Source organism: Pelecanus crispus, chromosome 12 (assembly GCF_030463565.1).
Source record: "Pelecanus crispus isolate bPelCri1 chromosome 12, bPelCri1.pri, whole genome shotgun sequence".
In the NCBI taxonomy this organism is placed as follows: Eukaryota; Metazoa; Chordata; class Aves; order Pelecaniformes; family Pelecanidae; genus Pelecanus; species Pelecanus crispus.
Genome location: NC_134654.1, coordinates 2,477,101 through 2,503,434, shown reverse-complemented (window position 1 = coordinate 2,503,434; position 26,334 = coordinate 2,477,101). Strand labels below are relative to the sequence as shown.

At 44.4% G+C, this 26,334-nt stretch overlaps 1 protein-coding gene across 1 annotated transcript in view; it reads left to right on the top strand.

The window, feature by feature from the left end:
- Positions 1 to 26,334, top strand: part of AATF (apoptosis antagonizing transcription factor) — a 39,827-nt gene that overhangs the window by 1,710 nt on the left and 11,783 nt on the right. The window contains exons 2-8 of the mRNA XM_075719915.1: positions 885 to 1,073; positions 1,696 to 2,112; positions 2,783 to 2,920; positions 19,123 to 19,237; positions 19,592 to 19,796; positions 20,556 to 20,720; positions 21,493 to 21,576. Of these exons, the coding sequence (XP_075576030.1) occupies positions 885 to 1,073; positions 1,696 to 2,112; positions 2,783 to 2,920; positions 19,123 to 19,237; positions 19,592 to 19,796; positions 20,556 to 20,720; positions 21,493 to 21,576 (1,313 nt within the window). The remainder of the gene's footprint in view (positions 1 to 884; positions 1,074 to 1,695; positions 2,113 to 2,782; positions 2,921 to 19,122; positions 19,238 to 19,591; positions 19,797 to 20,555; positions 20,721 to 21,492; positions 21,577 to 26,334) is intronic.

Below are 26,334 nucleotides of genomic sequence, written 5' to 3'. Positions count from 1 at the left end.
CCAAACTGCATCCGAATTGCGGTTTTCCGCATTTAATCCGTAAGCGCCAAGTGAGTGAAGGCATTCCAGCTTTGCTGAATCCTCCGCCCAGAGGACTACGCTTCTCATGAGACCCTCGGGAATCTGTGGAAGGGCTTGGATAGGTTTAGTTTGGCTAGCGCTTCATGTGCATTCGCTAAAATAAGGAAGAGGCAGGGAAGAAAGTGTGAATGTAGGCAATGTTCATTCAAAAAGAAAAAAGAATTCGGCAGGATTTTTGGCATTTGTTAATAAGCATTCGTCTCTACTGCAGGTGAGCCCTGTGGTACCAAACCTGTATACGGAGAAGTCCAGAGTACTGAGAGGGGGGGTTGGAATTGGTCAGTTCGTGTAACATCTCTCTTCCTTCTGCAGGGGTTAACCTGGCAGGTGGGAGAACACCTCTGGCCGCAGAGAAGTCACCAGATGTTTTCTGAAAACTACCCTCGGAGCTGTCTTACCTCTTCTGCTAGGTCTTGAGTATTACTTTACTCAGTAGTTTCTAGGCGGGCCTGGTGCTGATCTGCACAAAACCCAGCTTTGAGGCCTTTTCTCTGCCTTTGAGTCCCTGGGAACCTTTTCCTCTTTGCAGAAAATTAGTGTACTGGCTTTCCTTCACCAGGCAGGGAAGAGCCTTGCTCCCTCTCAAAGCCTAAAAGCCAGACTGTTATGTGAGGCTGTGTTGCCATCAAGCTCACCTTTGCAGTATATTTTTGTATACATTGTATATATTTTGAGTATATTTTGCAGTTTGTAGAGCATGAAGAGTTTTCCACGGAGGAGGATGGCTCCCTCCTGCAGCGAGTTCTTCCAGTCTGAAATTAAGTTTGGTTAAGACATCCCTCCCCCCTCTTTTTTCCCCACAGCTACAGTTGCTAAAGTGATTGACAAATTTGAGGACGAAACTGCAGATGACATTTTCCCCGTTGGTAATATAAGGAAAAAAGCTTCAGCTGCTCTCTTGGAAGCTGATAAAAGGTACCATGGAAAAGCTACATCTCGCAAAGCCTTGCAAGAAGAACTCTGGGGAGATGCTCTGTCTGAAGAAGGATCTGGTAAGGAATCTCATTTCTTTCCCCTTTTCGCTAGACTACTCAAAATTTGATGTTGGCCTGTTAACTGAGCTAGTGCAATCTGAGCTGAGCTGACAAACTTTAGGTCCCTGTTACAGGGCAATAAACAGGTACAAGTATGTTGGATGTCTTCTCGAAGTGCCTTCCTGAAGTTCAGGCCATATTTTTTTGGCCCGAGGGGAGGGGAAGTCCCAAAGAGGAGGTCAGTTCTACAGCCAGAGGAAAGAGCGTGACTAAGTGTAAAGTGAGGCTCAGTGCGCTGACTGAATGTTGTGTGGAGGAAAAGAAATAGCTCCCGCTTTTAAGCCAACGTATCTCGGGGACTGCAAATTCTGACCGCCTTGTTTGCTTATCATGTCATTGTTTCATGGGAGGGCTAAGCCACGGATCTACTAATCACTGCTGCGGAAAAAGTGAGTTGAGGTCTTTTTGTGGATACGGCCTCGTGTTTCCGTTATTTAGCCAAAACAAAGAGTAACGTCACACACAGATAAAACAGAGTTTGGAGCTCAAGTAGCCCAAACCTGTAGCTATTGATGGTGCATACTGCAAAGTGGCCCATTTTGCTGCTAAGTAGATAACTTTTTTCTCTTTTAATTATTAGCTGAAGAAGCATTAGATGAATGGTACAGTGGCAGTGAAGATGCAGAAGAGAATGGCAGCTTAGGCACTAAAACAGAGGAGAAGCTCAGCAGTGCTGGCAGTGACCAGGAGGATGACTTGGAAGATGATGAAGAGACAGATCCGTCTGCCAAGGCCGAGGCACCGAAGTTCAGTTTCCAGAATATTACAGACCTCGAGAAATTTACAGAGGGAATGGATGACGTAGGAAGCAGTGAAGGAGAAGACACAGATGATGCCAGCATGGAAGAAGGAAGCGATGAGGAGGAATATGGGAGTGAAAACCATGATGACATAAAGGAAACCAAAGACAGTGAAGGTGACGGGGGGGTGATGACGTTCTCAAAAGGACAAGAGGCTGAAGAAGTAGAAAAAGGAAAAGCTGTGAAGAACCAGCTAGGTTTGTGCATGTTTGCTTTGTATTTTGACGAGACTTTCGCCTTGCTGACTCTATAGAAACTGGCCATGTTAGGAACCGCTTCAGCATGTTGACGTGCTGTTAGCGTACAGCATGTGCGTGCTACAGCAGCCCTAGTCATTTGCAAATGTTCTGCCCAATCTGCTGTGCAAACTGGTGTCACTGCTGGTACAAAATCTCGTGTTATGAAGTGTATTTATCCACTGGCTTAATTGAACCACTACTGAGTATACTCGTGGTATTGGTGGGGATGGGGACTTCCTACACTGGTAGCGCTGTGCAGTGATGCTGATACCGCTTCTGTTTCTTTTCAAAATGTAATACCAAATGCAATTTCTTCCTACCTGTCCTATTAAGCTATCAAACCTCCCATTTGCAGAATGTCCTTTTAAACAGTAAAGCAAAGGGATGACTTTTTTTTTTTTTTTGTGGGTCACAGAATTGCAGTCAGGACTATAGGATGGGATGCGGTTTTGTCCAGAGACACCTTGGGTACCAATTTTATGCTGGGTCAGTGAATGCAAAGATTTGCCCGAGCCAGGAGCAATGTAGCCCAAAGGAGAGGGCCTGTGCTGTCCATTTAACAGCTCCTTCATGAGGAGCAAGTGCTTGGGTTTACTAAAATTGTTCCATTTTTCTCTTTGTTATGAAGCACTGTGGGATCAACTATTGGAAGGGAGAATCAAGATGCAGAAGGCGCTCGTAACAGTCAACCGGCTTCCACAGCCAGATACTTACCCAATCTTCAGAAAGGAAGGTGGACAAGAATTCGACAATGCTGTTGAGAACTGTAAGAATTCTTCAATCTTTCTACTTTGGGTAGACTCTGCTGTAGCCAATATGTTTTGCCTGTGTGGGGAAGTGTTAATAGGAAAGCGAGGGCTTTGAGTTGCCTGTGTCTGTAGTATTAGCTCTTGGTTTGTATTGCCTTAATCATTAATGAGGTAGCATGCAAACAGGAACCAAAAAGTGCTTCCTACCCCAGACAAGAACATGTCTCCTGTCACCCACGTCTGTATATGCCTGGTTGATCTCTGCTAATGGCCTGTCGTCACTCACGTAATGTTGGAAAGCCTCAGCTCAGGTCCTGCTGCTATTTCTAGTTCATGTGGGGATTGAAGTTAGCTTATCAAATCTAAGTTTCGTACTGCATCGTAGGAATAATTGGTTCGGTTATTGCGGTTCAGTGCGGAGTTGGGGTGCTGCTTTGTCCAGAGACACCTTGTGGTACCAATTTTGTGCTGGGTCAGTGAATGCAAAGATTTGCCCTAGCCAGGACTAATGTAGCCCAAAGGAGGGGGCCTGTGCTGTTAAATCAAAGGCAGATATCTTTTCAGCTTGGAGCTGCTTCATCTGGTCATTTCTTTGGATCACTATTAATGCTACTGGTCTGATGAGATTTGTAGTAGATTCTCCAGTGCGGCAAATATAATGCGCATGCTCCAGCTGATAAGTGCAAAGTACTCAACTTCAGTGTGTTGTGGGTCTATTAAATTTTTTGAATTGGACACCTTTTTTACTGGCCTTAAGGTAAATGCACAGGGAGATAAATGTCTGGTGTGTTATCCTTGGGGGTAAATACAAACTACTGCAGGTATCAGTTGGTGTCCGTTTCTCCCTGACATTGATCAACAATCAATGTGTTGATTGTCATCAACACAGATGGCAATGCTTATACACAGATTGTTCTTTTTTTCTGATCTCACTAATCGGAGATTAATGAACTTCATAGGATATTCTTCCAGTGATTTTGAATAATAAAGATAAGCCCAGTAGCATTTTAAAGCATGCCAGGTTGGTTATCCCTTTCACTTCTATTTCATCTTTCCCAATCTTGAGATACTGCTCACTTTCCAGAACGTCTCAGCTCCGTAGGTGAGCCCCCCGTGGAGGATCCCGGGAAGCCCCCTTATGTGAACCAGTTGGTAGGAAACACTGTAGTGGTCTCTGCAGCCTCTTGTGCTGAACTTTCAGTCATCCAAACTGTCTGTTTGCTGTGGTTGTACATCCATTCAGTCACACGACGTGCCGGTTTGTACATGCTGTAGCGATACCTGCGCGTTGAGAAATTTTAGCCTGGGCTGGCCCGAGTCATCTTAAAACTGGATTAGGAACTTCACCGTCATCAAACTTGACCCTGAATCTTGCCCCTACACCAAATTTTGACTGTCACCTTGCGGCTTGTACCTGATCTGAACATGGTAGCTAATCCGTTTACCTGGAGTTACAGCAGGTGAGATTCTTTATATTTTAAAGTTAGCTCTGCTGCTTTAAATGAAATGATTAAGGAAAAAAAGGCGAACTCCCAGCAATACTAAGCTGACCTTTCAGTGAAATACATGTTGTTAATGTATTTAATGAGATGCATTACAAACTGCACCGAGCGCCGTGTTTCATTACGGGTCTAAAATGCAATATCATTAAGGACCTTTAACAGAAACAATGGTTGACATTTTGATACTTCCCGTAAGCAAAATACGTCCAAGAACATGGAGTATAATACTGTACATAGTACAGCAGAGAGTCTAATCTTCCAGTTGTCCAGAACACTAAAGGAAAATCCACTGTTAATAACTGCTTGGTGATTCCCTTCCCACCCTCTTCATGTAATCTGGGCAGGAAAGTTGCAGTATCTGATGTTCCTGATAGCCTGGGTTCGTGTTCTGTATTTCACCTCTGAAGGCAGCAAGAAAATACAGCTGGAGCGACCTGGGCAAAGTTAGCAGAGGAAGCGCTCAGACTGGCAGACGGGAAGTAATGAATTTAGGAAAATTCTGCTACACTTGTGTAGCGTTTTCCAGTGTTCTTTAAGGGACGCAATTTATATTCCTTTTTTTAATTTCTATTTTTTTAAAAATACAATCTGCAATGGTACAGTAAAGTAGGTGACAATAAATAGTTATTTTTGATGAGCTACACTGTTGTCCAATGTAGCTATCTTTCACTGCCCTGCAGAGTTGCTCTTTCCAGAAGTTACAAAGTACCAAGCATGAAATAAGGAGTAAACTTACACGTGAAGATCTTAAGGAAAGACTAAGGCTGTAGCTGGTGTTATGTAGCAAAGACCCGTTTCTCTCTCACTTTGCTGTGTTGGGCCCTGGGAGAGGGATTCATGTCTAATCAACAGCTAGAGTTTTACCCCGTGGGCAGTCTGAGCTGTGTTAAGTCTTCATTCACGGAGCTTCTGCCTGGATAACGGGGTTGCGACCTGTCAGTTCAGGAGGTGAAACTTAAGTCCTTTCTGAAAATATTCATGATAATATATTTAAAGTTTTTTCATGAATTGATGCACCTTGATTTATGAGTGGGAAAAAATCTCACTTGTTATAAATCAGCTTCCAATAAAAGTCCTAATTTTCAGCTGATCAAGTGATTTAGTGGCTTCTATAAAAATGAACTTTTTTACTCGATTCTGAATGGTGATGTAGCGGGCTGGGTAAACATTTCAGGACTCCTGAGTTCTCAACCCTGTTGTATTACCAGCTTGTGGGTAGGATCCCATTCCCCAGACAGGAAAAATGAGAAGAACTGTGCGTGAGTAAGTTTAAAGATGAGTGGAAGACAGGACTTTGTAAATACTGAAGGTTGAGGTGCTTCCATTGTACGTGATGCGCTTCAGTCTTGGACAGGATTTGGGATAATCATGACATTGACACTGTTTTGGACTGGATGATACTCTGAGGGAAGCCTCAGCACTTCTTTCCAAATCCACAGAATAGACTTGGCATGCTTTCATCATCTTCATTGAATAGGAGGAAATGATTTGGTGTTCAAGTTGCACAAAGCAGTTGGTGCCAAACATCCAGACTCTGGGTGCACGCTGTAGCCTGCTGAAGGCAGGAGGGCACAGAGAGGTCTCGGCACCCAGCTCTCTCTGAGGTCCTGGAGAAGTCCCTCGCATCTCTTTGAAACGCTGCCCCAGAACGCTTTCAGTGATTTATCCCAAGTCCTTCCATTGCTCATGACATTTCTGCTCAGCGCTCACAGGAAGGGTGATTTTTTTTGACATGGAAAACGGTCCTTCGTGTATTTGCCTCCTTGGTATCTCCCACTTGTGACAGCCTTCTGTGCATGTAGTGGTGGTAGTGAAATTCCTTAAGGGTTTGAGTATAATTGTGTTGAAGAGTAGGCAGCAATGTTCTATACATTTGGAATTTTAAAGCCAAATCTGAGCGAAAATGGTAAGGTCGTGCTTGTTTTCCAAATTTTCGGATTGGAGGTTACAAAACTTCAAGTGTTTATTATTTTTGTAATCTTTTATGAAATTTTTTTTTTAAAAAAAAATGATACAGCGCGCCTTGGACAGTCTTGGATTCCTGAGATCTCAGGTTCTGGTGGATGATTTACTGCAAAATTGCTTATAAATTGAAGTAGAAAATGTTTTGCAGACCTGGCAGCTTTCAGGCTTCACACCCATTTGTCACCCAGCATTTCCCTTTGTGTATAGAACAAGAATTAATTAGGCTGCACTGCAGGAAAAGTTTATGGCCATAATTTATATAGGATGAATTTCTGTTTAAAGAGACAGCATTGCTTTGTTTGCACTGTCTTACTTTTTCTTTCCTTTTTATTTTTTTTTTTAATCTTTAATTATATTCCAGATTTTTTTTTTTTCTGTCACCCTTTTTACATACAAATTGGAGACCAAACTGTGGTCATGGACCTCATGTTTATTCCTGTTTTGCATCCATGGAGAAAGTCTGAGTGGTTTTTAATACTGAAATCACAGTGGCTGCGCTCTGAATGCAGTGCAAATGTTTAATGTTTAATGCACGGCACACGTGAACTCCCACAGCTTACGTTTCTGAGGTGCTGTTGCCTGGAGTGGTCTGTTTCTCCAAGATACATTTGTATTCTCTTGCACCATATCTTCCAGTCTAGTCCAGGGCTTGAGATGTTGCCTCTGTTTGGGGTCTTGCACGTTCAATTAATGTTTTTCATAATCAATGCAAGTCAGAATTTGCAATCTGCTCCTGATTTGCACATTAAAGAGACCCATTAATTAAAAATTCCAATCCCTGGCATGTTCCCGCAGGATCCTTGCATTATTTACATAGAAAAAGAGTGCAAGGTGCAAGTTTCTGTGCTGTGTCTCCGCACAGATTGCATGCCTGCCATTCATATTTCTATGTATGTTTTCAAGGGGGAGGAAGGTTAGAAGTGGATCTCATGAAAATGTCACGAAAAATTACCTCAAGGGCAAGAAAGAGCCAAAGAAGAGGTGGAAGCAACATCAGTGAAGCCACATCCAGTGTCAGGAATTAAACAGTTCCTAGGTTTGGGGCTTGTTACGTTAAATCTTGATTCAGTGACAAAACCCCACAGCTAATTGGGGGGCGGGGAGGGCAACAAGAGCTTTAAAAAAATTGTATCTCTCAGTCAACAGAGGCTGGAAGCTGTGGTTGTATGTGCCCTGGGAAGCTGGGCTTCCCAATACGGTCATGTAGCTCCGTTCTTGCTCTTTTAATTACTTTCTCTTTACACTTTTTGTGTAAAGACTTTTTGTGTAATACTAAGCTGGGAATGTTTCAGTGACTAGTAGCTAGTGATACTTTATGCTTCACAAAAATTGCTGGGAAGTCTAGCTTTTAAATAGTACACTGTGTTATTTTCAGTTTTTAGTTGGCGAGATGAGGAGTTAAAAAACATTCAGAAACCCAGGTGAGGCTCTTGCAGAAGGCAAGATGCTGATGGAAATTGCCAGACTTTAAACGGAGGAGTCGTTGTATGTGTTTTTGTATGTATATGCTTTCACTTTCCAAGAGTTCAGTAGGTCCCTGAAATGCAAACTGCTGGCTGAATGTTTGTGGGCTTTTTTTGCTTTGATTCCATCTGTTGGTGGATTAAGAGAAAATACTGGAATCTCACATTTCTGTTCTTCAGCATAAGCTCAAGATAAGTTGTTTTGGAGAAATGGAGAGAATACTGGTTTTGGTAAAAGGTAGGCATGCAGGGTCTGTAAGAATGGATTTGCTCACTGAAGGAACAAAAGTGGGGACAACAAATATTAACCGTTATTTACATTTTGTAGAGCTGCAGAGAAGTTATACAAAGGTTTGCGATCAATAAGAAAATAAACCTGAATAAAGTGAATCAGATAAAAAAAAAAAAAAAGAAATTAAATGCTTCATGTGCTTGTGAGGCCGTTATCCCCAAACCTGCCTGGGTTATTAACGTAGTGATGGAGCAGCAGCAGTGAGCTCTGCCTAGCAGCGGCCTGAACTTTTCAGCACAGTGCCTTGTCTGCTGCTAATAGATACAAAATTGTATACAGCTTTTTAAATTTGTGCGTCTTTTCTCAACTCACAGTGCTGTTTGAACTTTAATTTGTATTCTCTGTAGTCAACTATATCTTACTTTCCTGATCACTGTGATGTTACTCTAGATGATTCAACCATGGACGTTCTCTGTGGCCATGAGCTAGTGGCATTGCATCCACGCACGGGATGCAATTCCTGTATTCCTTGTACCCAAGGAGCATGTATTATCCGGAAGAAACCTTGTTTCCCCCATTGTTTAGCAGTTCTACAGCATCCCCTTTGAAATCCCTCCCGAAGAATTGTTGCGTTGGGCTCGTTCACGCACAGAGATGAGCTTACCTTGGAGACAGGGCGTTGAAGGGTGCCGCAGTTAGCACAGCGGGCTGATAAGCAATGCCACAACGCACGACCTTCTTCACCCTATGAGCACGCTGCACCGGGGCCCGAGGATAGCACAATAGTGTGTTTTGCACCTTGGGAATAAGTTAAATGTGATGATGGAGACCAGTCCTTTTTTGTACCCTACAAGTAGTCCCCTAGTCCTCCTTGCAGCCTGTGCGGCGTTACGGGGGCCGTGTTTTTTTGTGGCCACTCTCGGGATGCAATTACGCCTTGAAATGGGAAATGCCAGTTGCTGCCTGAGCGGTGGTTCCGTCCTGCCTCTCCTTCTCCATGCTGAGTTTGGACTGCAGAGTATTAGAGCATGTGTGCCGCCTTCAGTCCTTCAATGTGTGGTTTAAATGGGGTGCTGTGAAGAAACTTTATTCAAAAGAAAGATGTGGAAAGGTGAAATGAGGGAAACGAGCGTGAACTACATGTGAAGTTTGCAGGAAGCGACTCGCTATTCATAATCTTGCTGCAGCCAGTTTCTTCAACTCGGAGTCAGTTGCTGGATAACTTATGTTTCACATTGATTAGTTATTCCCTTAAGGTGTTATATGTTTCAGGTGCAGCTAGCCAGCGGTTGCTAGTTAATTATGTTTTATTGAAAAGTAGAGCTAAAAGGGGCACTTGGAAAACTTCGCAGGACTTGCCTGGGACTGCACGAGGCCGGGTGTTCGGTGCCTTGTGGGAAATGAAGGAGACGTTGACTTTTTGTCCCTCAAACGTACAGTCCAGTCCAAACACTTCGACTGACCCAGAAATAGGTGGGGTGGAAATAGGTGCGTTTGGAGCGGGTGTGCTGGTAAAGGACCGTGCTTCCACCTGGAGCTACGGGGACCTTTATAATAATTGCCTGAGCCGGGCTCTTGGTACGCCAGGTCGGTTAACTGCTTCTGTGACAAGTATCTGTGGCTTGTGACGAAACAGCACATTTGTGGACAAGGCCTCTTAAGGATGTGATTAAGAATCCCACTTAGATTCATTGCCAGCAGGAGACCTCCAAAGATGCCATGTGTTTTCTGGTTTTACGTCCTTGCATATTAAATGTTTCTGTATGAACGCTTCGCACTGAATATCTTTATTTTCTTCTGGGTTAGTTCTGTAATATTTTGCTGAATGTGACTTAAGACAGAGGGAAGGATTCTATTTAGTATCTGCTTAGTGTATGTCTATATGTTCTCAGTGTGTTTTTAGTAGAGGATTTGTGCTGGATTCTGTTACTCTGATTCCTGATATTTAAAAAAAAAAAAAAAAGGACATTCTATGCAACATCCAGGTAAGTCATGTTGAAGAAGCTGATTAAGCACTGACTAACTTTGAATGAGATCGAGTCTGCTTTAGGTACCGGAGACCCTGTTCCACTTCCCGTGAGAGAGGATGAGTCTGGCAAGGCGTCCTCCGCTCCAGTCGCGCAGCGTGCTCTGCCTGATGGGCTCACCCTCTGCCTCGCTCCTCGGCTGCACCTGGTTGTCATTTTACGCATCTGGTTAGAGAAAAGCTGTCAGATGAAATGTGCTTTATTGACACAGGCTCGGGATTTTTCAGAGAAGCCTGCAGGAATCGGCTGCCAATAATTCCGGTCATAATTTTGTTATCATCTCTATTCGTGGATCACTTTTAAAACTCAAACGTATCCATACGTGCGTCTGGAGATGATAACGCGTTAATACAGAGCAGGGTAGGTGTCGCAGGGGAGTGCGGGAGGAACTGAGGCACAGGCAGATTACACAGTTTCCAGAGGCATAGAGCAGTTACAGGATTAATTGGTGCTAGGCAAGATCATGGACTTAAATACATTCTTGTTTTGAAGATTTTACTGGGAGCTTGCACAAATGTGTGACAGCAGAACTGGGTTTCAAGCCTGGGTGTAAACTATTGTGATCTGATCTAGCCCACTTAAAACTGGTAGTTCATTTGAATTGAATTGTATTAGTCTGGACACTTTATGAATACAAAACCCATCGCGCTTGTCAGTTCGTGCAGGGTTGAATTTGGTTTAAATGGATGTGGATGCAGGTGTCCCCACATTTCACCTTTCCTCTTTGATCTCGTGAAGAATCTGTTCAACTGTTGTTGGGACTGAGCCAAAGCCTGTTGACATTAATGAAGACTTTTCTCTCAACTAAAATAAATCACTGATTCAGGCCCTTTTTTGTCAATTTTGTTGTAATGATCCGATGCCTTGGAGAGCTTTTGGTAAGAACTGGGGTCAGTAAGGATGATAAGCTCCCAGGCTGATGGGTGGCCGTTTTGTGTACGTGCCAGCGAGTGAGAAGGAAGAGATAAGAAGTGAGAAGCTTTAGACAAAGGTTCAGGTCTCAGTTTTGGAGCTCTGTTGTTGTTTGTGTGTGTGTTTAGTTGGGTCATGGGGGGTGTGAGCTTTTGTGCGTGTGCAGAATTTGGGCCGTGCGAGGTACCAGGAAAGTATTTTGTGGCCTGTCGTTGCTGTCTGTGAATTGTTCAGAAATCATGTGTAGGAGGTAGTGGAGAAGCGCAGGATATTTACTTAACTTGCAGTTTTGGGCTTTTTTCAGAAAAAAAAACGCCTTTGACCTTCCTCGCTGAGTGCCAAGGCTTTTAGCTTGTGGTATTTAGTATTTTTGAGTGGAATTTTTGTCTGCTTCTCTTGTATAGATGCGGTAAAATTGAAATGCTCCCATTTTATAGGTTATCTCCATAGCTGTATGTGTTGGACGCTATTGATGTTTGAAGTTTATTTTAAAGCTGTCTTAAATTCTAGTGCAAGAAATGCTAGGAGAGTCCGTAGTTGTTGACCTGATACACCCGAACTCCAGACCGTGGGATTACACCACACTTTAAGCACATCAAATAGGTTTGCCTACACTTGAGTTTCCCAAGATAATTAATAGCTAATTAAATTGAGTTTAGCTAAATACGTGTGCATGTTAGTCTGTATACTCCACAAACAAGATGCAGGGAAACAAAGGCTTGCAAAGCATCCAGACGAGCATGTGCAAATGTCAGCTAACTCGGATTAATTGGCAGTTGGTTACCTTGAGATGGAAACTCAGTGCTTGTCATGATAAATGTAATTAATGGCCTGGTATTATATGGGGAGGTCAGTCTAGATGGGCTAATGTTCCCTTCTGGCCTTAATATCTAGATAACTATGAAATTTCACATTTCCTCTTCCTTTCTCTTTCTCGCATATGTACTTGGGGATTCCTGCCTGGCAGAGACGGGAATGCGCGCTGTCAGCTTCTTTACATTTACAGTAATGTAAAACATCAGTTTTTATAAATCTCATTTTTACAAGCCCCGTCCCCTCCCTGGTTTGGGCTGATATCAAAAGATGACGGTTGAGGCGAATCAGTAGAGCATGAACTTCATGGAAGTGTTTCTCTCCCTTCTCAGCTTTCCCCCTCCCCCAGTCCCCGCTAATAAAATCCTTGAATACCAAGCCTTTTATTCTGTTGTTGCATCTAGTTATTTCCTTTACTTTTAGCAAACTCATCTGTGTCTGATGCTGTTGTCCTTACTGTCAAATGCAGTAATATTAGAGTGAAAGGGCTAAATTGAGTCCGTTCTGTAACTCTTTGGGAGTCAGCTGAACTGCTTGTGTGAAAGGGGTTTGCAGCATTGGCTCCATTGTGCTGAAGGAATACAATTTTCCCCTCTGCAAAGGCTTTTGCATCATTTGCATTCCAATGGAACCAGCAAATTGGGCCTTCGGTACGGAGCAGACCCTTTTATTGCAATCAGCAGAAAAGTCGGCCTTTTTCCTACCATCGCTTGATAAAATTCCACAAACTCCGTGCTTTGGGAAGTGTGAAGGGAATGTTACTCCCATCATTTCCTAAAATAACCTGGACAGATTTTGAAAGTGCTTTCTGCTAGGATTCAGCTGAAGTCCGTGAGAAGCGTATGCGTAACTACACCACCTCTTAAAAAAAAAAAAAATCAGATCACTCTCTGCTGCCCAAGGGCTTGCAGCTAGCCTATAATTTAGCCTGGGCTGGCTCTTGTAGCTTCTGTCTTAGGCTTATTGGTAGCCTTCTGTTTCTGTGCCGTCTTGGGTTTCCTGTGCCATCCTGGGGGCACCGGGACATACAAGGGTGCAAATCTGAAGATAGCGAAAGTCCTGCCTGCACCATATTGTTCCTCCTACAGTTAGTTACGCAGCGGGAATTACAGAAAAGCTGTTGTCCAAAGCCCCGTGTTTAAGATGCGATACCTGGAGGAATTCCCTCCGCCTTTTCCTGGCTGGTAACGTTGCTCTGCTGTTGGGAATATAGAGCAAGCTCCAAAAGTAATACTGACAGACTTCAGAATTATGATACACTGGAGCTCTGGCGTAATTCTTTGTTGAAGAAGTTAGAGGCCTAAAATGTTAAGGCTTATTGTTATTCTGAGTTGATAATCTCTGCCTTGCTTTAATAATTTTTCCTCATGCCTGGATAGCCTGCGAGTTGCACAATAATCACTCACACAGCTTTGTAATCAATGCCCAAAGTAATAGGATTCCGCTGGCCAACGGCAATTAATAAATTTGTGTCTTTTTTAAAACACTAGCAAGTCGGGCCTGAAATACGACTGACTGGCTTTCCTCATTTGCATATTTATTGCAGTGGAAAAATTCTTGCCGAATGATTGATGTTGAGCCTGCCTCTTGAATTCCAAACAGCACATTATTATGAAATGAAAAATGCCGGCCATACAGTTGATTAAAGTTGAAGACAGTGGAATCGGTGTTTTTTAAGATTGTGGGAGAATTAAAGGCATATTTTAATAGATGTTGACAAGAAGTGAACTAACAAAAGCAAAGCAAAGGATTTGCTTGAAAAGATTTAATCAAACGTGTTTCTTGGGGGATTAATTGCTGGGGATGACTAGTGCAAGTGGCTGGCTTGTGGATTTGAATGAGAAGTATTGTTCTCAGGCCAGCGTATTGAGTGCCATTTTGACCTGTAGTTTAACTCCTGTCCCACAGTCGTTTGAAAGGAGTGAAAATTTCCCCTCTTCATCTGAACCTCGGGATAAATGCGTGTACCTGATAAAGATACTTTTCATTATGTACAGCTATTAAAATACAAGAGGTTTGATGCCTCTCCTCCTTTTTATTTGCATAACGTGACCGGTGCGCTGGGCACCGCGCCTGTTCCGTGCAGTCGTGGCACGGTGACTCTCCACGGCGGCGGGGGCAACTCTCCCAATATTTGGCAGCTCGGCTTTTGCTCTGCGTACCGTGGTTCAAACACCAGCGTTGTTCCAGCTTTTCTGCGTGAGCACGTCGTACAGCCTGTGGAGGTCCGTGGAAAATTAAAAGCTTGCGTGCCGATGGCATTCCTGTGACACCAGATCCTCAGATTTAATTGAAGGGAAAAAGTAGTTCATTTCCAGTTTTGGCGTGGGCTCTGAATTTCAGCCGTGTCCCGTGCGTGCGGTGTTTCGTGCCGGTACATCGCGGTAACGATGATCCTGCTTGCGTTTGCATACGGTGTGTACGCAGAGGCAGGCACCATTCCGTCGGGGAGCACTGCCACAGCAGTGCCCCATCGCGCCCCGCAAGGTGCCACGAGCATACGGCGACGGAGTGAAAATCCCGGGAGGTTTGCCCCAATTTTAAGGCGACTGTCATACTCGGAATCTGCTGGCTGGATGCGCCGGGGTCAGGCGAGGAGGAGCTTGCCTGGTGGAGCAGTTTTGGGAATCCCACTGGTTGGGTCTCTGTGAATACCTTTGAAAGCCTGGCCTTGAGGCACCGGCTTTTTTCCATTGCCTTAAAGCGTCTCTGCGTGAGGCCGCTCCCTGCTGCTCCGCACCAGCTGCTGCTCTCCGCAGCTGCTTGGGAAGATGAAATGAGACCCCATTTTTAGAGGTCACGCCAAAGAGCGCAGATATTTTTCTGCGCAGGAAGACCGCCTCGCTGTAGAAACGCTGAACTTAGAGCCGTGGGCGAGCGCAGCAGCCGCCGCGCCTGCAGGTCCCCAGCACGGCAGTTGCTTGGGTTTCGGCGGCAGCGGAGGCAGAGCTGCCCTCTGCGTGCGGAGAGGGCTGGCGGGGGGAGCGCGGCGGGGGGCCGGTACCCCGCGGCCAGGAGCCACCCCGCACGGAGTGGGGGACGCCGGCAGCACAGCCGGTTTGTCCGTAACCACTGGCATTGACAAAATTGATTTTTTGTGGTTTGAGAGCAGTAGGACAGATTTCATCTCTGGTGGGTCTCCTGACACTTTGATACATGGCAGTGCTATCCCTGAATGGAGCTAAATACTCCAGGGCTACTTTCTGACTGGGTGAAGGGATGTATAAAATGAGAACGTATGAGAGAGTATTAACAGAAAGGCACACTTTGATTTACTGATACTGGCTCCCAGCTTTCTCGGTGGATTGATATGCTGTCTGCTGGATCTGGAACAACTTTTTTGCTCCTGTACACAAAATGAAGGGGCTCCCGTGGACTCTTAAAAGTGACTCTTACAAGTTAGCGTCTCACCACAGACACTCCGAGCCCCATTTAAGCTGGAAGTTATATTCAAACCACGTTTGCTCTGTTCTTGGAGCAGCTGCAGATGGATCCCACTCAGCATCCCTTTTTCTTTCCCAAAGGGCAGCTTTGAAAAGGTTCGATGGAAGGAGGGGTTGCCTGTTGTCCTGGGGTTAGCTGGCCTCTCCTACACACAGACTATGAGTTGTTGTTTTGGGGATTTCAGTTGCTCATACTGAAATGCCGTAAAGGGATCCAGCTTCTTTTGTTTTTAAGGCAGTGCTGAGCCACCTGTCCTCAAAAAACACAGGCTGGACATGAAGTAACTCCTGGAAAGGGAGATAGTTGCGAGATTTTTCTCGCCGGTGATGTATGGCCCAGCGTTAAAGGTGTCCGTTGTGACGCTGATGTCGATATAAGGTAGAATATTTACCCCAGCACATTGCGGTGCGGATCGTAAGAGAGATGCAGCAAAGCTGCCGGCAGAGAGTGGGCGAGAAGGGGGACGGAGTTGGGGGGGAGAGGCACAGACTGGGGTTAACTGGGGCGATAGCCTGTGCCTGCAAAGTCAGGTCGGGAGAGGTTTTGCGTATCGCGACTGAACAGTTGCCTTCGCAGCGCTGGGCCTGCAGTCGCTGGCCCCTGCCTGGTGCGCTGGGCTGGGAAGGGGCAGCTGGGGATGTGTGAGCATCTGCAGTTGGCTGAACACCACAGAGCAGCACCCAGAAGCGATACTGATGGCAGCACTGGTGTAGGAGTTCTGGGAATAAGCTGTTGGCGTCGGGGTCTTCCCGCTGGTGAGTGAGGGGTGGGAGGGTGGTCGTAGAGCTTCAACAGCATTGTTTGAGCCTTGGCCGGGTTGTGGTGCCGGTGCAAACCACAGTGTCGATACCTTCTTGATCCCAAAAGCTTTAGAAACTGAAAATCATCAGGGACTGCCTAGCTCGTGGCAGTGGGAGGCCCCTGCTGCGTGGTCAGGGCTGGCATTGCCTGTGTTCTTAGAGGCATTGCTGGCTTTGTTCTGCGAAGAGAGCAGGGAAGGGAGCAGGAGGTACAAACCCGGTGGTTATCACGTCTGAAAGCTGCTAGCTGGTTGCTTCAATGTACCGGCATGCTCGAAAGCTCCATGTTTGTGACTCTTTTCTCTTTAATTGTTTCAGACAAGGAGCAGCATTAAAAAAAATGTGCTGGGAGGGGTAGGAGGGCAGGAGGTTTAGGGTCCGGCTTTCCTTCAAAATAACATAGTTTGCACCTATGAAGCAGTTTGGTTTTACGCTGCCTTCATTCACAAATGGATTCGGTCTTTTCCCCAAAGCAGATGGCGTGAAGGCAGATGAGGGCATTAGAGGGAAGAGAAGATGGCGAGGAGACTGGGAAGAAAACAGTCCCTTCTGGAATTAAACGTGAAATGGATAGGGCAGGGCTGGATGGGAGGAGGGCAGGGGAGGGTGACACTTGGCTTCTGAAGTTGAGTTTACAGCGCACTTAAGCACCCAACAGTAACAATGAGAATGCCAGCCGATAATGCTATTAAATGCACAAGAACCGAAAGCACGGAAGTTATCCAGCTGTAAGAGGCTCATGATGAAGCCACTGTCTGGAATAATTAGCCCTCCCACCTGGTTAGATGCACGGTCATTGTCTTCCCTGCCCTCTGCATCCCCTGCACTCCAAATAAAATTGCTCCCCATCCCCACTTTTGTTGGGGTCCATATCTCATAGCCTGGGGGAGCTTGAGCCTGCCTTTATTCCTTGCCTGCTTGCCGTGGCCCTGATATACCCCGAAGAGCTGGAGTGCTACTCCAGTTGTAATTGACAGGATCAAAGCCGCCTGGGGTGCATTAGCACTGCTGCTGGAGGATAGGCAGCGGGTAGAAAATAAACAGTTTCGGAAGCTCTGGGGACATTTAGCTGTGTTACAGGCAGTGGGAAAGATTTTGCTGTTGTAAGCTGTGCACTCGGGCTAGGGTGGGGGCACTTTCTTTTTGCGAGCGATGCTTTAGCTGCAGACACACACAACAAATGCATTTTTAAGGGCTTTTGTCTGCTTGTCTCTCGGAATTGTTTTGATGCTAACACAAGACTGTTTTACAAGTATGGCAAACCTAATCCGTTAATAGGTTTATATAGAAGAGTTGTCAGAACGTATCTAAAGTGAACCGCAAGCTGGAGGAGGATGAGTCCAACAGCTGATCTGCAACAAAAAATCTTAAAGCCTCTTCTCCTTGACATTCCTGTTACTGAGGTCAGGCCGTAATTTATCTGAAGATGGTGACAACTGAGCAATATCACAGTGGTAACATGCGGGAGATTGAGACCTCTGAATGTCTGGGCTGATTTCTGCTTGCACTGTCTCTGTCTGGCTGATGAAGATTTGCTGTTCACTCTACCCATGATCTCTGTGTCCTCCATTAAAAAAAAGAAATAAAGGAAAAAATCGAGTGGTGAAAAGTTCTCTCCATTCTTTTATACTAACTACAAAGAAAGAAACGGGTTTGGGAATTAAGCAAAACAGCCCTGCTGACTTCACGTCAGTGGAGGAACTGGCAGAGGGTCAAGCTCTGGGGAACGTCCCACCAACTCTTTGTAAAAGCAGAAGGCAGTACACCAGTGTCAGGTAAATATAAATTAATCTGTGTAAAGTTCAGTTGAGGTTTTTGATAGAGGCGTACTAAGTGTTTTACCTGCAAGAGCTGACCCTGTGATTGATGTGTAGCAACGTACAAAGGGAGAGTTTGTGTAGGCCTAGACAAACACTTGTTTTCTACAGGGAGGCTTGCTGGTTGCCACAAAAGAACTATTTTTAAAGAACAGATGCTGCAACAGTGTGCAGTTAACCCTTCCCACAGTCAGCTGCAACCGCGTGTCCTTGGAGAACGTAAAATCATTGGACAGAGATCGTTTCCTCTGCATCTGCATAGATACAGGACAACTGTCAGCTATGAAAGCCTTTGGATACACAGCATCCCATCTACATTCAGGATTTGTGTCTGCAAATACCCTAGAAAGCAACTACTCATCCCTGAAAACTAACCTTCACACCGTGTATTGATCATTTTGTACCTCTCCACCCCAATCTTTTCTTCACTTTCTCTCTTTTTAAGGACCTCTGGGCGTGCAGTTCTGCTTTTCTGATTGGAATCCTCTCACTAAACTTGCCAGGTCATTGTTTAAGTTTCCCCCCTAGATCAGATCTTGCTACATTTAACTTTACTTACAGTCTAATTTCTTATACGTCCTGCGTGGTGAGCACAGCAGCATAGAAACCAGCAGCAGTCACAGCCCTGCAGGAGTTCGGTTTTTCTTCTTGCCTTCCCTCCTTCTGCTCCCTATAACATGCACGTTATGTACAAGAAAGAAAAGTCAGAGGTCAAGTTTAGATGGGATGTACATCTATACATTTTCCCTTGCGTTGCTTCATCTTATTCAACTGAAGCTGGCCGCTGCTGCAGAACTTAACGCAGGAGAGAAATGAGTTAGTCAGCAAAAAAAAGGTTGTTGTCATATGCATGTGTCATCAGATGCTTCTGCACACCGTACTTGCTTCTTCAATATGTTAGTCCTTTCGGCTCTGCGGTCTGAATGTTTGTCGATGAAACATTAGATCAGTATACTCCCCATGTGCAGCCAGGCAGTTGTTTAGAAGGCAGTCCTGCCTCCTTTCCTCCCTTTTTAGGAAAGAAATGTTCTTTCGCAGAGTGGTGGTGTTTGACATTAACAGCTATAAATCAGTTTGAGGATAAAACCACATCTCTAACTGATTAGAGAAAAACAGTTAATGGGACATGCAGTAGCTGTGGCAGAAATTCAGATTCAAGATGAGAAACTAAGCACTGCAAAGCTAAGTCTTCACCAGAAGCAAAGATCAGTGGGAAATTGTCACTTGTGTCTCTTCTTCTGCAGGTTGTAAAGCCCTGGAGGCATTGCTGAAAGTATTAGTGGACCTTCAGGATGAGCTGCTTTATCAATACCCAGGCACGAGGCATCTGGTAGATGGAAAGCAATCGAAAACTGAGAGGTAAATACAAAATAAGACAAGACCTTTCTGAATCCTTTGGTCTCCAGCTCTCCAACAGACAGGACAATGCCCAGCCTTCCTGACCATACCTCACTCTTTGCTGGTCTCTCAGTTGCTGCTGTATCTGGGTGACAGACACTCTGGGCAAATGACCATTTGAATTCCTTCCGCCAGTGTGGGAAGTCTGTTTTGTAATCTTTCTGATAAGGGAGGAGGGGCTAAACCATGGGTCTTTTGCCATAAATATCACCATGGTGTGGAAAAAGCACAGGTGGTAGCGGAGGGGCCATTAAGAATTCACACACGTTGCCTTAGAGAGGTGCAGAGTGTTTAGTCTGCGTATTTTTGTTCTAGTGATGATGAAATCCCTAGCAGTAGCGATGAAGAGCAAGTGGATAAGGTGCAGGAGAAGAGGAGGAGCCTCCCCAAAAGAAAGCTAAAGATGGAGGACTACCCAGAGTTCATAGCCAAGCGGTACGCTGACTTCAGGACTTACCGGAACAACGTCTTGCAGAAGTGGCATGAGAAGACAAAGCTGGCATCTGGCAAAATGGGAAAGGCAAGTCTTTGTGTATGTGCGCTGACATGCTTATTGTTTAGCAGAGATTTGTGGAACCAATTGGTTTGAAAGTTTCGTATCATGGATGTTCCAAGTCAAGCTGAGAGTTACAGCAGTAAGAATTAAATACACAGGTACACACTTTTCCCCAACCTTAAAGGAACTTGGAAAGAAGCTCAACCCTCAGATTTCGAAGGTGTAAGCTGCTCTCTTTTGTTTTGAGCAGATGGTCAGGAAAAAACTGTTCAGGGGCTTTCCCAAGTTTTGGGAAAAACTCTTGGATAGTATTGGTGTTCTCCCAACCAGACATGTCATCACAGCCAGTCTCCAGCAGTGAGTAAGCTCTACGAAAATGCCACTATTGCTGATCCACAAGCTGTTTGTGCTTTATAGCAGAACTAGGGGCTTTTGTGGCTCTCTTCCTCCATGAAGTGTACACTCGAATACAGTGGGTAATCATTTCACCCGAAGATCCAGGGTCTCCTAACATCTGTGAGTTAGTATTAATCATTGAGAAGTTCATCTGGACCAGAACAGCAAAGGCATTTTATTAAGCCAGGCGTCAGGTTGCCTCAGGTTGGGAAGGGAGAGAGAGGGAGAAACAAATAAAAAAAACTAGCAGAAATCCCTGCAATGAAACCCAAACCCCCTCCTCTTGGAATGCTGTCTGCTTATCCACTGACATGGAAAGATAGAGGAACATTGCTGCCTTGAGGAAAAGCTTTCTGCATTATCTGACACTAGTTAATGTTGTTGCAGGGTTTCGGTGCCTTTGAGCGTTCAATCTTGACTCAGATTGATCATATTATGATGGACAAAGAGAGATTGCTACGGCGGACACAGACCAAGCGATCAGTGTATACAGTGCTGGGAAAGCAGGAACAGGAATCTCATCCGGTCCCTGAATCTTTGCCTGAAAATTCGGTAAGGGTGTTTTGTTTATATAACTCATGCTGTAGCAGCAGTGAAACTCTCTGCAAAGCAATTAGCTTGAGCCTTTAGCAGGTAATATCCTTGTTTGTGAGAGAGTCATGAAGGAGATATCCGAGCGTTGATTCCTGTAATGTGATGGCTAAGAAAAAGACGTAGACATTTCAATTCCAGTTTTACGTTGTTTGCATTATCTCCTGTGTCAGTTCTTGACAGGGGAAAACAAGGGTTGGTCTGTGATTGTGCCCCTTCTGTGCTGTAGGAAGTGGTGCTCTCTAAATCTGCTTTTTGAGGTAGCGGCTACGAAACTTTGTTTTCACTCTGAAGTTTAGAATCTTTAACCCAGAAAGTCACTTCTAAAATTGTACTGCACATAACCTACAGAATATGTTACTAGTAAGGCCGTTATTAATTTAGTATTTAAGAATGAATAAATACTCAATTCTGAGAGATCGTGTAGAATTACTGCACTTGCAAGATATATTTTTGCCATTACATTAAAAATATCTGTAGTATTTTGCCAGAAAGACTTTGCACAGTCCTATTTATTTCCCAGTAAAGGTATCATAAATCTATTTTGGCATTGGCAGCATTTCCGCCTTGCCTTTAAATGTATTCCTAGTCCGTAAAAGCTTGTTATGTTGGGAGATTTTCTGCACTCCTTCGTATCTTCAAGTGTGTTTACAAGCTGCTGCACGTGATGTCGTCAGAGTTAGGGACAGCAATACGCACATACGAGCTTTCGGTATTTCCTTTGTGCTTCTAGGAAGTCCTCCCTCAGTCAGATTCCAACAGGCACCTGAAGGACATAGATGAGGAGATATTTGATGACGATGACTTTTATCACCAGGTAGGTGATGGTAAATCTGTGTTGGAATTATGGCTCCGGTTGGGTTTTAATACTTACAGAGCTAATGCGGTTTGTTCTGTGCTCAAAATTTCTCTTACCGGGGAAACTCGGTTGCCTGTTTTAACACCCCAAATCTCTGTAGATACCTCAGAGGACTTTGCTCTCAACTTTTGATGTAGGGCTATGTGAGCTTAAACATGCATTGCGGATGTAAACTTACCGCCGTTACTGGCACTGCTGTACTTGAGTGAGTCAGGGCTGCGGGATAAGGTCTGTGCCTGCAGTTCTCGCTGGTGAACATTGCTACGCAAGGGAAAAATTACTGAATTCTCTAAAGGTGACTGTTCTCTGTGGGTAGAGTCCCATTATGAAAAATAATTCTAGTAGATCCTCAAAAGCACCAAAGTTACTCTCGTTTCAACCTAAATCATCTCATCTACCTGCAGAATGAAAAAGCTGCAGGGCTTCTCTAGCACTTTTCTTGGAGTTGTGCCAGCTTGGATTTAGGCCAGTTATTCTTTTTATTTGCAAAATTCTTAGAAACAAGGAATCTGCACCGAGTGCATGGAGGCTGCAGCTTAGGGAAGCTTTGTGTTTCTAATTTATTTAACAAAGGACAGTGCCAGCTTTATGAAATACTGAAATCGCCATATAGTGAGGAGTGTGATTCACTGTAAGTCCTTCCCCAATGCATGAAAAACTAGTTTTGCTCTGATGGTCAACAGAGAGCTTTGACTTCAGGACTACACAAATATCAGTATACCATTAGAAAGGCAGAAATTTCTGATCTGAATAGTTATTAGAGTGGCTAGTAAAGCATTAGGGCAGTGGAAGAGAGCTGTTGCCATATGACCGTGCTCTGACAACTGATTTAACCAGAAGCAATACTTTCAAAATTTGGGGTTTCATGTGCAGAGCCAGAACTAAAGATGAATAAAAAGATGTATTAAATTGGTAATTCCTCTCTGTGTTTTACAGATAGGAAGTACAGAGAACTTTAATGCTGCCTTTTTTTTCCCTCCCTCCAAGAAGGTTTTCAACACACTTCCAACCCTACTGCTGTAGATGTCCAAGAAAATTTTTGCAGTAGACCTCACCTAGTGCAGAATTAGGACAATTTGAATATTTAATGTTTGTGAGGGACCTACTCGAGGCAGCCTGCCTCTGAGCCAGGAATGTATTCCAAGCTAGCTCCTCTCCAGGCTGTGTATTTATTGTAAGAGCATCTCTGCTACTATTGCTGTGAATTGAGCAGCATCTCTTGGGTGGGTGAAGATGCCAGGTTCATCTGTGTAGGCTCTAAAACGGAGATCAGAGAGTGCCTGTCTTGTTGGCAGCAGTAGTCGAAGAGGCCAAATCTGTAACGTGGTGAGATAATACTGAGGTGGAATTTGGGGTCCAAGTGGACCAGAAGCTCAGCTTTGGGGGCCACGTGGACCCTAAGAACGCAGAACAAATTAAGTGAGTGTAACAAAATAGTGAAGTGGTTGAGGAGAAATAGCTGTGATTGACAGTCTGTAGACCTGTGCAGAGGAGGTGCTTATTGGCCACGAAATGTTAAATTTTTAAAAGAAAAATAGCAATAGATGAATGGCCCGTCTTTCCTTCTAATAACTTTAACTTCGATAAATCCTGATTTCAGAAATATGACTAGTCACAGCTTAGCTTTTCCCCTCACTGGTTAATTGGGGTGCTGGGGTTAATCTAAATTAAAACTTAAACTAATAGAGGTCATTGAGGGAAGAGAATCACCTGAGTAAAACAAATGGGTCTGCCAGGCACAACTGTATCTTGGCCATTTCCCAAGAGGGAAGTGGCAGCAAATTGGAGTTGTTTCAGCATTCGGTAGAGGTGAAGGATGGGTGACACCGTTTTAATGTACGGCACCTCCGGAAACGTTCCAGATTGCATTCCTTGCTGTACCAACTGCTGCCTCCCGCGCACAGTGAATAGGAGCGGGACCGGCCAACAACATCTGGCAGCACAGCAAGGAATGGGTGCAACTTTCAAAACCCCATAGACTCTAAATATGGTGCTTAGCCTGGTGGAGGCTTTAATCACTTACCACTCTTTGGCAGCGGGCTACGACAGCTTATCCTAGCCTCGTACATCACGCACAGACATCTGCTGAGCCGCGAGGCAGCTACACATTCATTTTCCTTTCTTGCTTGTGGTTTTTTTTTTTTTTTTAGCCCTCCCTCCCTCCTTTTCTCCCTCCCGCCCTCCCTTCCACCCTTCTCCTCTCCTCCCGTCCCCAATATGCTTCTTGGGAGAGATGATCTGTAAAGATTACTGCTTCATTGTGTGCAAGTAATTGTGGGGATGCCAGCCTCTTGCCAGACACCGCGCGGCACCTGTTCCGCTGACCTGGTTAATGTCTTCTGTTGAGTGGGATTTGGCAGAGATTGGAGCTGAAGCCAATTCAGCGATAAGGCTAAAGAAAATGGCTGTATGTTTTCTGTCACCTCCCAATTAAATTGGTTTCATAAAGTGCTTTCCTTTATTTGTCAGGGTGCTAAGCTGAGGCTGAACGTTGCATTCAGAAAAGGTAGAGTGCGTTACAATGGAGCGCTGACAATGCAGCGAACGTGTTTGCTTTCAGATGGGTCATAACTGTGCAGCGCTTTTGTGTGCGTGTGCGGTTGCGTGTGTGGATATACATATATAAATAAAATGTAGAAAGGACACCGGTTCTTCAGGAGTAGTCGGCAGCAGCGTCTCTGGTTGTTGGAGCTGAGGTCGCTCAGAAACTCTGACCTCTGTGCATAATACTTACTGCAAAGTATATGTGTACATTTCAATGGGTGCTTTTTTCTTTGTATTTAAATTTAGATCCAGACTTTTTTTTGTTGGTATCACTTTCATTTTTCTCAATAGCATTTTATAATGATTCGTTTATTTTGATTACCGCTAATGGTTTATTTAAGGTAAACATTCAGATAAAGCAGGACTTTGGAAACCAACTTCCCGTATATTTCAGTGGGAAATTAAGCAAGTAACAATGAACAAGATGTGATGAATGTGCACAAGTTAATAACAGAATAAGTAGCTATACTCTTTTGTTATAGATTATAATACAAAACTCTTTAATGAATCTGTTCTTCCTGTGGAAAAACAATTTTCTTGTCCGGGTCTTGGTATTCAGTGGAATTCACCTTGTGGGGCTGGTGGAATTTTCCGACGATTCAGGATTTAACTCTGTTCTGTCTGTTCATCCCACTTTACCTTTTCTAATATTCTTCACTTGTTTTATAAGCAGTTATAATTTTTATTGTGGTGGCCCATGTTGAATGGTAATGTAAAGCTGAGCTGAATAATGCAAGTGAAATATTTTTATTTAGGTTGCACTGAGTGGGAATAGTTAAACTGTTTCACAAGGATCCTCATTACTGACAGCAGTGAGAGGCTAAACCCCATTTCCTTTTCTTCTAAACTCTCATTCATACATGGTTTTAAGGAAAGAAAAAGGCTTTTTATTTTTAGAAGTCATATTTACGTAGAATTCATTACAGCTGATATTGCTGCATTAAGACTTAAAATTCCAGCCTGCTACCAGAGAGCTGCTGGTCTGACATGCTACAGTGGAGATTTTATTATTAGGTTGAAATACTCCTATAGTAAAGGAGAGAGTGGAAATTGGTTTATTTCCAACAGGAATTAGGTTAGTGTTCATATGCTAAGCGTTCCACTGGTAGCAGCTCTTCCCAGAACAAATGTTCATCACTGATGGCAGCAGGTATGCCTAAGGAGAATTAGGAATATACATAATCCCTTTTTTTCTCCGCTCTCCTGCTCCCTCCTCCCCCTGATTTCGGTCATGTTGTATGTCATCGCATTTCATAACAACCCGCGATCATCAGTCTTCTCTGTGATCACCACTACTTGAGAAGCTGAGCAGAGCCCAAGTGGATGGGGAACGTTCACCGAAACGCTGAAGTCTTCGAAGAGGGACAGCAGCGGTTTGCCAGGCAGGCCGGCCCGTAGGTTGGAGAGGGCTCTCATCCCTCAGCCACTGCACTGTGTTGGAATGAACTGTTGCTGTCTGGGATTTACTCCCAAGGTGAGCATGCTGGAACAGTGAGGAGGAGGCTTGCTCCCTTCCTCACCTATACCCTAATCACTTAGGAAAGGAGTTGATCCTGTAGAAAATGTTCTTTCATTGTAGGGCTTGTAGCTTGCTTTCTTCTCGTCCCTCGTGGAGTGGCCCACTCCTGCGCGCTCTGCGTGAAAGATCTGTTTTTTCCAAGTGAGCAAGAGGTCTCGCTAGCTGCCTTTTTCCTAGCTTAGTCTTCAGAACGCCTGCATTAACCTGAGTAGCCACAAAATGAACTCCCAAGTCTGAATCTCTCGTTCAGATACTTGTAGCTCAGTTTGTTTCTCTTCTGGGTCGTACTTGTGTCTAAATCACATTGTATGGCTTTTTAGGAAACTTTATCTGACGGGGTAGATTTCTCCTCTCCGTGTCCCAAGGAAGAGTCGCCTAAAGCAGTTTCCTGGGCACATCCTGTGGTTTTCTCTCCCGGGTACTTGATAATGCCATAAACAAGTAATTACTAATCCAGTGAACTATTAAAAGTCGATAACGGTGAAGAATAGAGAGAAGACTGGCTTTCTGACAAGCTGGTTTACCTTAATTAAACTGGTGAGTGATTAATATGGACAGCTGATCTTGTGGCTTTAATTAGATGCATTTAGAGTTTTGTGTGAATAAGAGATGTCTCGAACCGTCCCACAGGTTAATGGCAATACAATACTCTT